This window comes from Hypomesus transpacificus, chromosome 9 (genome assembly GCF_021917145.1).
Source record: "Hypomesus transpacificus isolate Combined female chromosome 9, fHypTra1, whole genome shotgun sequence".
In the NCBI taxonomy this organism is placed as follows: domain Eukaryota; kingdom Metazoa; phylum Chordata; class Actinopteri; order Osmeriformes; family Osmeridae; genus Hypomesus; species Hypomesus transpacificus.
The window spans coordinates 8,776,115-8,788,851 of NC_061068.1; the positions used below are offsets into that span (position 1 = coordinate 8,776,115).

Here is a 12,737-nt window from a genome sequence, read left to right on the forward strand (position 1 = left end):
TGACATCGTGTAAAGGACACTTGCATCTGTGACAATAGTTCCACTTGAATGAATAATATAAACATAACTTAATGTTCCATTTTGTTGACAAATTTACAGTTATGAAGAGTGCATGCCCTGATGACTTCCACTGAGAGTTCTGTCTGTCTCATCTGCAATGGATATCAGGCACGCATTCCTACATCAGTCACAGCCACACAATCAGACAGGCTGTGCTCCTGCTGTGTGAGAGGACTACCTAAGCTATGGGCTCTGCATAGAGACCTGTCATTACCATTAGCAGGACTATGTAAACGTGCTCTACGCAAAGATCACTGCTGGGGCTCGTCTGGCACGTTGTAAAGAAGCCAAAAAATAAGTAGCTAAGCCAAAAACCCACAAAACAAGTGATTTGTTTAAGGTTTTAATCAGCCAATGAGCAAAATCAGCCAACAGCAGATTGATTTGGATTATCAGCATAGATAGATCTGTCAGCTATCAAAGCAGTTGCTTATTGAGCAGAAATATAAACCTATGGAGCTCTCCAAAAACAGCTTATTTACTAATGGATTGTCACGTTAGTCCTCAAGTAAATTAAATAACTATTGATCAGGCAGAATGATGTGGTCATCAAATGAAGCTATTTGAGAGTGTGTGTGTGTGTGTGTGTGTGTGTCTGTGTCTGTGTCTGTGTGTGTGTGTGTTTTTGTGTGTGGACTTGATAGGAGACCACCTGGGAGGAGCAGCTGCTGTGGACTAGGTCATGTACAGAAGGAGCAAGTGCAGATTGATCAGGCATTTCATCACTTCCTGTTTTCAGACCCTTGATTCCTATACTTTGTTTACATGTCATGAGAGTGTGCGTTAAGCGCGTGTGTGTGTTTGTCTATGTACTGTTTGCGTGCTGCAGTGTTGTAACTTGCATGAGATGTCAGCTGACGCTTCAACTGACCCATCTTTGGAAAAAATACAGATTTTAAAACTACTGGGTGACAGAAAGGAGGTCCCAACAAACTGCACTACAGCCATTATATCTCCTTGGAATACAGTATCGTTTGTACATTATGGTTGGAATATTTCCAACCATAAGTCTTGCCTAGTCTTGTACTGCCCTCTTGTGTTTTTATAGTGATGCTTCATGGATATGGGGAACACTTCGGGAAAGGACCCTTCTTTCCCCATCTCACTGTGTCTGTTTCTGTATAGATGGTAAGTATTCTTTTTTTATTGATTCTTGTCCTAATACATATGCCATCTAATGAATGGCATATGTAAATACTGTGGTATCATACTAATACCACTAGCTTGTGCAGTTAACTAGGATAACAAGTATGGTCAATATATCAACACAACAGTAAACAACAAAAAACAGGGATGCTCAGTATTCCATCTTCACATTATGTTGTATGGTGTGAAAATAACAATAAAAAAGTAAAAAGTGTGGAGCAGGCTTTTCTGATGCACATTTGAACCTATACGTGAGTTGAGACATGTTCAGGGGGTAGGGTGGTTAGTGGAGTTTTGGGGGAAGTTTGGTTACTCCGACTTTTTTCTGTTGGAATTCACAATAATGGGCCGTGTGATAAGTGTGGTCCTTTGGAAACTGTAAACTCAAGAGCATGTGTTGTGTAAGGCATGCAAGACCAAGTAGAGGGCCATACTCAGGGCTAGGATTAGTGGGTGTGGTCCTGAGTGGTCCACTAAAACAGGGGGTTATGGTAGGGAGATTTTCAGGCCTATTTTAAAATGGATTTAGGATATTGGGATGAGGGTCAGGGACAGGGTAGAGTAAGGAGTTTATAGTGCAGGCGTCCTGCCAGGAGTCAGGCCTTGTACTCCCGAACAGTAGATGGTGGACATGCACCTCTTTGTGTTGGTTGCCATACGCCGTTAAATCGGAAAAAAGAAGAAGATCTATTTTTTGTTTACAAAATAACCAATCACATGCAGTGGCGTATGACGTTTCCTACGGATTCCAACCGTAGGCCATTTCGGTTTGGTTCAGGGGAGGAGTGTAACGGTATAGCTACCATAGTCTCCGGTATCGGTTTTACGGATTTACTGTAGCTATAGCCACAAACATTACGGTAAATTAAGAGCGAATTCTTGACTCAAATATAATTCTGCTAATCCCATTTTGTCAACATTTGTTTGAACTGTTTTGTCTAAAAGAATCAAGTTCATCACAATAGTCAAAGTAGCCTAGTTAAAGCTAGCTAGCTCGTTTTTCTATGACTACTTGCTGGTTGAGCGAACTGGATCACAGCCATTTCAGAAAAGATCTGAGCTATATACCACATATAGCTACAGACTCTATTCTTTGGCATGCTATTTTGTTATTCTGATGATGGATTAGGCCGGGATCGCAGTAATATAATATCTAACTAGCTAGCGATCTATTAGGTGCTTGCTAAATTAATAAAGTTGCTAAATGTAGGTCGTCTACTCACCCCAAGTCATTCGGGCCTTTCACCTGCCATTTTAATTGAATAACGCTACAATATTGATCATCTGCACCGATATTAACTGGGCCCAGATTGGGGTACACATACCTTCTGAAATGTGTCTGTGATTCTGCAGAACCAGGTCAAATAAGTGAAGCATTACAGCAATGCAGTTCCATGTGCTGTGCATTTCCACACATGATACACCTGTGAGTTCGAGCAGTAATCTGTACTGGCCCATTGTTGCCTAAATCAGCGAGTGAGGTGTCACATTTCTGCTTACTTGTTGTACACATCTAACTTTTAAAATGTGTGTTAATGTGTAAAATATCTCTGGATCAAAGCTGTATTTCTGTATAAAATGTAGATGTATGTTACCCACTATATCAATTGTTATATTGTGTAATGTGTGAAAATGTGGCCTACCTGAACATTTAAATGGACAACTCTTCTTTCAGTTTTTCTGTCGCATTTACGGAGTGTCAGTTTTTGTTTTGAAACTTGAGGCCTGTTGAAATGGCAGGTAATTTCTCAATTTTCATACTTGCATGTCAGTACATTGTGTGCCTCAACGTTTTTAGCATATTAACACACTAAAATAAGTTATACAATGACTCTCCCTATTGTTTGAAGTAACACCATCTATGTAGGTCTAACTGATTAGTCCTATTTAAAAAACATAATTATTAGCATTGTTTGCATGTTGCTGTTAGTTGCATAGTTAGGGAAGATCTTTAGAGTATACATGACTTGCATATTTCTTAACCATGTTCACTTGTTAAACTAAGAAGGCAGCCTCAATCAACTGTCATCCTCAAAGCCAACTATACATTTTAGTGCATTTTGTATAACTTTTCAGATCCAGCCATGCACAGAGACTGTCCTCTTGACTGCAAGGTCTATGTGGGGAACCTGGGCAACAATGGCAACAAGACGGAGCTGGAGAGGGCGTTTGGCTACTACGGCCCCCTCCGCAGTGTCTGGGTGGCAAGAAACCCCCCAGGCTTTGCTTTTGTTGAATTTGAAGATCCCAGAGATGCTACCGATGCAGTGCGGGAGCTTGATGGAAGGTATTTATTTACCAGAACAGATCATTAAGCTGTAAATCGCTAAATAAATAGGCATCAAGTCTCAAACGAGCCTATTGTGTTTCGATGGGCCTGTATTTTTTTAGTAGGCTGATAAATCTGTTTCACTGAGTTTTTGGTTTGCTTTGGGAAATCCAATGTTTTGGTTCTTCTGCACAGGACATTGTGCGGTTGTCGTGTACGAGTTGAGCTATCCAATGGAGAGAAACGCACCCGCAATCGTGGTCCTCCCCCCTCGTGGAGCAGACGCCCTCGAGACGACAACAGGCGTCGTAGTCCCCCGCCCAGACGCAGGTAACCCCCTCCCCACACAGACCTGTAGGTTACCCACTCATCTTTTTACTCCATTTTCTAGTTTATAACTCTTATTTAAATTGTTGTTTCCCTTTGATGAACTGCATATCCTGTTTCGTTACCACATTTTATTAGTAGTCTAGCTGAGACTGAATGGCAACCCTTGGTTCCATGGTAATCTACGGTCAAGACTTTGTGACACTAATGGCATGCAGTTGTCATTTTCATTACCATTTATAATCATTGGGGCTACTATAAGTTCCAGTGAACTGTATGTCCATGGGGGTGGTTGAAAAAACGTGCGTTTTGTATGCCAGATTAAGTGCACTTGATGCTACATGTTTCTCCAAATTTAGCTTACACGCCTTTCATTGTTCCTGCAGCGCCAAATGCATTTTGGAAGTGTAAAAATGCCATGTGTTCTTCTTAGATCATCTGATGCTTTAGCAGGTGTAAATATCACAACTAGCTCTTTTGAAGTAGGTTGCTTGTATGTCAAAGCTGTACCATTTAAGTACAAGAAGTGTTTTGGGGGGAGGGTATTTGATGATACTAGAAGGGTTGTGATGCCAGTTTTTTGTTTAAATTTGAGGTTGACTTTTTATTTACCATCTATATTAATAAAAATGAACCCCCGTTGCAGAGTCACCACCATGCCTCTTCTCACCACCCTCTGAGTCAGTCAACTAGTCTTCTTTCAGCATCATGTGACCGCTGACCAGCGTGCCCCAATCAGCTTGGCTGGTGTCGTGTCACATGACCCAGGCATGGCCAGTCGTCAGGTTGCACCAGCCCATTGGTTCCTGAGCATGCCGTTCTCAGCCTTCTCCTCCAACCTTAATCCAATCGGCAGTGACCCATCTCACATTTCCGGCCAATCAGCGTTTTACGCTCCCAAATGTCTACACTACAACCTACCAGCAGCAGCCCTCGGCTAACCAATAAAAGCAGCAAAAAAGCCACAGCCAGCCCCCATCCGCCTGCCAACTAATCACCTTGCAGCATCTGGCCAGTCCTATTCAGCCAATTCTGCCTACCTGGCCGACAGTCTGCTTCCCCTTCGTCATATCTAGCTTGTTGAAAACCAAAAAACTAGTAAGTTGTTCCTGCTTCATACAGTACACTGCTGATTACAGTTTAGAAAGTGAAGAGACAGCTGGTTTAAACAAAGGTTCTCCTTTTTTATCTGAATCGTAAGAGTTGCTTTTTTTCTCACTAATGTGCTGTTATTTATTGTTTCAAAGGGGAAAGGCTCAACATCCAGTGTCTAAGGCCATCACATTGACAGAATTGTGGATGATAGATAACCAACGTGGTTTGTCTTGGGGTCTGATAAAAACTCTTAAGGAACTATTCCAATCAGTGCTTTCCCTTGGAAAGGTTAAGTCCCATCTTGGTCCCATCCTTTATGTGCTTTGCGGATGTTCTCCATTGGTACCTTTTGATATGTCTACATAAAAATCCCTTAGATTTGACCACAATTAATAATGCTGTTACAACCTTCCATTCCCTCAGCATCTCTCCCTGTTTGTGTAATTGCACTTCTCTCTCTCAAACCAGATTGTGCCACTTGCACAGGTGGCAGTATTAACCATGTCATCTTAAGGAATCAAGTCAACTAAATTGCCGATTTCAAATGCCCTCTTACAGTCTCCCATCCTGTCGAGATTAGTTCAGTTGCCCACTAAGAGGCTGTGTTAAGGGGGTGGGTGTTCACTTCAGGGGAGCACAGGAGATAGGACTGTGGTATCAATGGGCCACCAGGACCCCCTGCTCTCTGTGTGAAGCCCTCTGCTGTTCTTTCCTTCCTCAGATCCCCACGTAGGAGGAGCTTCAGTCGCAGTCGTAGCAGGTTAGTGGACTGCAACGTCCTTTAAAGTTTCCAAATTTGATCAATTGATATGTTGATAAAGGGCTTCATGGCCTAACACCATTTCCCTGTCTCTACAGGTCTCTTTCCAGAGACAGGAGGAGGGAGAGATCCTTGTCCCGAGACAGGAACCACAAACCATCCAGGTCCTTCTCTAGATCCAGGAGGTAAAACATGCAGCCAATGGAAATTACCGACTAATCACTCAATGTTTCTAATTTTCACCATCCAAAGTATTGGCTGTATTTTGGCTGACTTTAAGTAAATTGTTCTCAATGATGAGTACTTGTTCGTAAAAATTCTAATGTCATGTCGGTGACTGTCTCTTTTTTACAGCCGCTCCAGGTCTAATGAGAGAAAGTAAGAGGATGCATGGAGGTCATGTTTAAAGTCGCAGATGAATGAACGCTCATACTTATTGATTCATTTCATTTGATGGAGAGAAAAAATCAGTGAGTTTTTTTGTTTGTTTTAATCCATCAATAATTTTTTGGCGCTTTTGTTTTTAGCTTCTCTGTGACGTGCAAATTTCCTCTTTCTATATTTTGTAATTAAGTGTGAGTATATGTGTTGATGCTTGACCTCTGCCCTGTAGTCTTCTTGGTGCTGAAATACTGTTTTCCACGATTACTTTCTGCCTTCAATGTTGCCTGTTATCTGCTATTGTTTTTCCAAAGTTATTTTCTCGATTTGTCAATGAACCATTACAGGTGAGTCTAGCTCTGATAAAAAATGGCACTGTGATGAAGGAATACATTAGACACACAGACATGCAGTAGTTCTAATCTTAACTATCTGAGTTTGTCTAAGATTTCACTTTCTTTCATTGATATTTGTACTGTTTGTAATGTTCTCTGAATTAAAAGAAAATTCAGAAAAGTTGTCTGTGAAGTCATCAAATCTGATAGAAAGAAATCTAGGTACCAAAAGGGGGTGCAATGGCTATACATTCATTTTTTCTAGACCTGTGCATGAGTGGTCTGGTCTCAACATTAACTCTCTCTCACATTAACTGATAAACTGATTACTAGGTAATAGGACGTAATATATATATATATATATATATATATATTGATATGGCTACGACTAACAAAATACGAATTCTATGACTTCATTTCTGGCAAGGTGATTTATTTGTATTTATTTTGAGGTGGGGAGGGTGCCAGGGTCACCCCAACATAACATTTTAAAACATTCTTCAATAAAGTATTTTTTTATGAATGGAAAACAATTTATCCAGTCTTTAAATTCACTTTTTTTGCGTATTTATCCCCATCCCACTCATTTAGAAGGTTGTAGGCCTAAATGAAGGCCAGGCTGTATTTGAACCCCACCTTCCCGTGTCACCCACTCCACTGCATTCTCCAATTGCCTGAATTTAAATCCATCCATTACAGACAGACTCGCATCTTTTCACGCATACTATCCAGGTGAACCGTTGCACGTGCAGTTTGTCTATTCAAGTGATCGCGCACTTTCACTCCAAGGAGGACTAGACCGCCTCTGACATCAGCACAGTCCTTGTGCCTTCCACCGGTAATGCTAAATACAAGTGTATGGGGGTGACTGGGACAGTCGTTCAAAAAAGAGAACAATCCCCGAGACAGTTGGGAACACTCATCGCCAGATTCTCATGGTCATCTTCTGTGCTGCTGGAGAGTGGATGGTCATGACGCCATCACCTGTGGATTCAGTTGGAGAAACCGCTCCCCTGCCAGATGGACCCAAGTGGAGATACACAAACTCAAGCTCAAACTTCAAGATAACATGAACTAGGCGGGTAAATCTCAAATTTGGGCGGCCTGCTGACATGCTTGCACGTTGTTTATTTATACCATGACCTCATACCATGACACTAGGTGTGTTCGACAGCCGGCTGCCTTGAAGCAGCCAATGGCATTCACTGCTTCAGTCAGCAGGCTGCAGAAATTCACGTAGCTAGACCCCGCCTTGAACGGGAAACTATCGAACGTCATAAGTCCTCTCATTCATTCTTGAGAGAACACTTGGAGAATCTTTTCGTCAAGTAGGGTTATAAGGGGATTCGTTTTTCTTTCTGCTTTATTTAACTTGACAGCATTTGAAAGCCAAGTAAAAGATAGTGCTTCAACAAAGGGATATTGGAAGATAAAGAAAGCAACGTTTTCGTTCTTGTGGGCGCCTACCAGTATTGGCTACTTTGATAGAAGTGCGTATTACTGGATTCCAATAACGTAAGTGAATTGACAAAGATTATATTCTAAAACCATATAGTAGGCCTACCTTTTCTATGACCATTGTAGCCTACTACTTTTGCCTACAGTTCACAAATAATTATTGTCTTTCCTGGAGTTCAGCTATTTAATTTGTCTGAGAATATTATTTATGAATGCTGTATTAAAAAAAACGAAAACAATAGCTTACGTTTCAGACCAATTCTGTTTGACGCTCTAGTCATGGAAAGTATTTTGACATTGACATTTTGACAGCCCCCAGTTTGAACGGGCTCACATGAGTTTCAGATTCACGTGAAACGTAGTAAAGTGGGCTCGGTCTGAGCTGTACATGCTTTTCCACTCCTCAAGTCATCGGTTCGTCATCCCGCCACTTTATTGAATTTACCCTCCGGGCCCGCCTCCAACTGCCTTTGGCCTTGTGTCTGGTTGTCAAGCCCTTTTTCAGTGACAAATTTGTCACGCACTTTGACAATTAGGATACTTCTTCTTTCGTCCTACCTATTCTTTTTATCTTGTTTGTTCATGTTTTCTTAATCTAAGCATCAGCATGTTGAGTGAATGTGCCTCCAATAGTTTTTTTGTTCAGGTTGACAATGAGCATTTATTGAAAACCATTTTCAAAACGCCATCTTTCTGTAATAGGCCTACACATATTAGCCTAAATATCAGGAAATATTGGCGATTTCATAGCGTATGCCTACACTTTTAATACTGTTTGGGAAATGTGGAGTGAGTCAAGTCTTCAAATGGCAATTTTCTTGTTGTTGTGAAAAAAAAGACTTGTTACATGATGGTACATTTATTTTTCAATTCTTATTCTCATACAATGTTAACTTTCTCTCCAATTTACGTGACACAAAGATGCACTGTCATTCACACAATCCTAAAAATGGCCCCACACTGCCATCCGGTGGTTTCGACCAAAAGGCCTCCTTTACTTCAGACAGGACTAGTCTGTACATGTCGCTGAGGTGGTTTGCCCAGGCATGTATTCCACAATATTGCCGTACAGAAAAGTACGCCCCGATGAATCACAGTTGATTCTGTCTGGCCTTTAAAAGTGTCTCATTCTCAGCAGATCTCAGTTTCCCTTTAGCTCTGGTGGCGTGAAGAACTTATTGTTAAGACTTTTGTAGTGATGGTGAGTTTTGTAGCCTGGTAGGCTAGTGGTGTCATCAGTATTTTGTAATTTTGATAGATGTTCTTAAGAGATTGTAGAATTATTCATAATAACGTTGAGCTTGAGTTTGGGATACAATGGCATAATTTGATTTTGTGTGCTTCTATTTTATGATTGAGATGTAATCTGATGAATAGACAAAGTGACGATAACTAATGGCTATTGTCATTATTTTTTTAAATTGCCATACAGCATTACTTGTCTACAGACAGTAATTTTTTTCTTTTTACTTGCTCACCTAACCAGTGTTTCCCTCTGTTATTCTATTCTCCACAGTGTAAGACCATGGCCTCTCGCAAGAGCATTCTAAGCTCCTTGGGTTGCGGTACTGCCCAGCGCAGCCTGTTTGGTCCAGTGGACCATGATCAGCTGCAGCAGGAGTACCAGCAAGCCCTTCGTAAAGACCTGGAGGATACCTCGCGACGCTGGGGCTTTGACTTCCTGCTGGAGAAGCCCTTAAAGGGAGGCGACTTCCAGTGGGAGGGCGTTCCTTCCACTACGGTGCCGCTCGTCTACCGCCCAAATATGGTGGGCATGAACCAGGTGGAGGGACAGAGGGGGGTGGGCTCTTACATAGAGGCCAGGGCAGGGCTCTCGCTCAGTGGGAAAGAGAATGTCCTGTACACCCCTGAGAGGGATGGAGCTACCATCGTCCAAAACCTGGAGAAAACGCCAGGGAGGGCAGAGAGAGAAAGGCTGAAGAGAAAACAGACCAACATAACAGGTATGATGGGGGCAGCACTAGTGTGACCTGTACTTTCCCTGAATCCAGCCAGTTGCATAAACTTAGTGTAAGACTAGTCTTAGCCTTAGACTGTCTTAAATTGTCAGGTAAGACTAGTCTAATTAAGCCTGTCTGTTGCATAAATAGTAAGACTGACTTAATTTGAGGTAGAAAAGTTAGCCACCTCTCCCCCTGGCTAAACCTTGCCGTAAGGGCTGAGTTGCTATGCCAACGATCTGTTTTAGTAGGCTACGTCATTATCTTAGCATAATGTATTACGAAAGGAATTAAGTGTTATTTGTAACTGCAGAAAATGTTTACGGGGTTCTGCTTTTCCGCAGAATAAAATGTTTTATTAAACGAGTGAGTAGATGACAACATAACTCGCTTTATTGACGCTAGCACCAGCCATCTGCGTTGTTGTTGATAAATGGAAGTAGCGTTGGGGTTAAATTAAGAAACTTAAAAACGCATACACTATTTGTTAATAAGACAACTTTTTCAATACTGTATTCCTCCAACAGATATAGGTTTTCATAAGGTTTAAATGTATCAATCTTTCGCCGTTAAGTGTCGCTGTTTTGTCCGCCATCTTTTCTTTTTTCGCGAAGTGTCTTATTTTACCCATAACGCAGCGCGCAACAGGCTATCTAAGTCAGTCTTACGTTAGTCACTGATCTCCCCCCTGACCCCCCCCCCCCCCCCCCCCCCCCCCCCCCTCACTGTCTCTTACAGACTTCTATGCTGCTAAAAGAAGAGTGGTGGGAACTCCTAGGAAATCCGGTCAGTGATTTTGAAGGTTCAGTCAGAAGTGAGAAACGCTAACAATCCAACAGAACCACAGACAACACCACTTCTCTCAGGAAACTCACTACAGAGACCTTAATATGCATACACTCTTACTCACCCAACCAAACAAACTGTCTAAAGCAATGGGAAAAGAAGAAGAGCCTCTGCTCATTATACTGTACTGAATTATTGCTCATGTGTGGTTTATTTGTGTAATGTATTACTGTCTAAAGCGCCCCCCTGTGGTATGGAATACATACTCTATTCAGCCAGTTCAGATCTAAATCAATCAGTGGACTTCCTCTCCCTTATCAGTGGCCAAATGCACTAAGGGCATTGAAACATTCACTGTCTGGATGCCTTTGTTTCAGTACATTCCACACCACTGTAATGGACTCACCACAATTCTGCCTCTGGGTTTACACTTTGTAAGAAAGGCTGGCGGGTATCAGCCAATAAGAGACCGTCTTAGTAAATGTATCTGTTAGAATCAGTTCGAATCATAGAGAATGACGGTTGGGTTACAGTAAATCCTCTTGGTAACATCATCAACATTAGACTGTATTACTGAGTAAGCCTTAAGTCTCTGAGACTTTAGATTCAAATATTCATTTATTTATTTTTAATATTGTATATTACGTCACTACGCTGTATCATGAAGTTTGTGGAATGTTTTTTCATTAGCACTTAATTTCTGTCTTTTTTCTGTTAACTTGAATTTTGAAGTTTTGTGTATCTTGTGTACTCAAAGGAAACTACTTGAATCAGTACTTTGTTTGAATTCTATTTTATTATTGATAGCAATCTCAGTATGTGTCATCCCACTCTGTTTGAGCTGTTGTCAACAGCTATGTTGGTTGCTCTTTCAAACCAAGACATACTTCAAACTTACAATCACATTTTTCTGAATGTTATTACATATGACATTATGCAAAGCTTTCTTGCAGAGTTGCACATTTGATGCAGCACATAGCTGGTGCATTCGACTTAAACAAAACTCATCTAAGCTACAACCGAGTATTTTGATCATTTGTATTTTATTCATAGTACAGTGCATTTCAATATATGATAATAATATGCTGCTATAGATAATGGGTGTTTTTCCAACAAAATACTTTATTTGATATGCACCAAAAACAATGCTTAGTGAAAACATCACTAGCATTACTCATAACAATGCACTTGCCTTCATAGATATGTATTCACATGTCCTTTATAATATTTTATGTAAAAAAAAAAAAAAGTACTCTATATTTATTGTAGGATAAGCTTTGTATGATTTGTAAATGGAATTGTAATAAAGATGTATATTATTGAACTAGACTTGTGGTCATTGATGTATTTTGAGCACATTTTAGAACTGGGTGTGAACTTTTTTATATTTGTGTGGTCAGTGTCCTCAGTTACCAATGTTGCATTACAGTATATAAAAATATTGAAGAAACATACCGTATTTTAATTCATAACAGTTTTGAATCTGAAACTGATGAGATCTTCCAGACAAGTATCAGCGTCATTTTTACCCTGGTGACCGACTTGTTGTCAGGCAGGTTGCTAGGAAGATGACGATAGCTTGTTTACATCCCCAATCATGGATCCCCAACCCCTCAGTCCTCTGTTCAGCACTTGTCATACTGCATCCTACCCCACCCCTCAGACACACTGCACAGATGACTGCAAACATACACATATTGTTAATTAACAGTAACATGAAAAATCTAAATTGTGCTTTTTTTTCATTTACATTTATTGAAAATCCCCACACCAAGCACTTACGGAGCGATGCTTTATTTTTCTACATGAAAATATTGCATTCATGTTTTTTGCGCATGACTATAATGGTATGCGGAGGATATTCTAGTCATCTTTCTAGTCCTAATCTTCTCCACAGTTCTACATTCTTATAAAAATGCTGCAGCCCCTCCATAAACATGTGTGGGTCTCAGTGTATTCAGGGTTTAAGGGATGAAGGGGCCATAATAGGCCCTGACACAAGCCCTGCTGTTCTCCCAGTCCCCCTCCCTCCCCCTGCTCCTCTTCCCCTGGCCTTGCCACAGAGGCACCTGCACGCGTGCGCTAAGCTCTCCCCCCTCCTCTCCTGCTCTCTGCCCCCTCCCCCTCTCCCCCTCCCTCCCTCCCTTCTTCCTCCATCA

General features: G+C 41.2%; 2 protein-coding genes across 3 annotated transcripts; both read left to right on the top strand.

The window, feature by feature from the left end:
- The first annotated feature begins 1,798 nt into the window (after nt 1-1,798).
- On the top strand, nt 1,799-6,662 carry srsf3b (serine and arginine rich splicing factor 3b). The gene is made up of 7 exons (XM_047026385.1): nt 1,799-2,066; nt 2,882-2,946; nt 3,283-3,493; nt 3,671-3,805; nt 5,619-5,657; nt 5,756-5,842; nt 6,012-6,662. The coding sequence occupies exons 2-7, from the start codon at nt 2,940-2,942 to the stop codon at nt 6,037-6,039; spliced, it is 507 nt and encodes a 168-aa protein (XP_046882341.1). The 5' UTR covers nt 1,799-2,066; nt 2,882-2,939; the 3' UTR covers nt 6,040-6,662.
- Nucleotides 6,663-7,653: 991 nt separating this feature from the next.
- cdkn1a (cyclin-dependent kinase inhibitor 1A) lies at nt 7,654-11,881 on the top strand. 2 transcript variants are annotated; one of them, XM_047025144.1, is made up of 3 exons: nt 7,654-7,888; nt 9,348-9,795; nt 10,531-11,880. In XM_047025144.1, the coding sequence occupies exons 2-3, from the start codon at nt 9,357-9,359 to the stop codon at nt 10,584-10,586; spliced, it is 495 nt and encodes a 164-aa protein (XP_046881100.1). In that variant the 5' UTR covers nt 7,654-7,888; nt 9,348-9,356; the 3' UTR covers nt 10,587-11,880. The 2 variants fall into 2 exon arrangements, with proteins under 2 accessions (XP_046881100.1, XP_046881099.1); XM_047025143.1 differs by lacking the exon at nt 7,654-7,888 and adding an exon at nt 8,913-9,032 and having other exon boundaries at nt 10,531-11,881.
- The last annotated feature ends 856 nt before the right edge of the window (nt 11,882-12,737 follow it).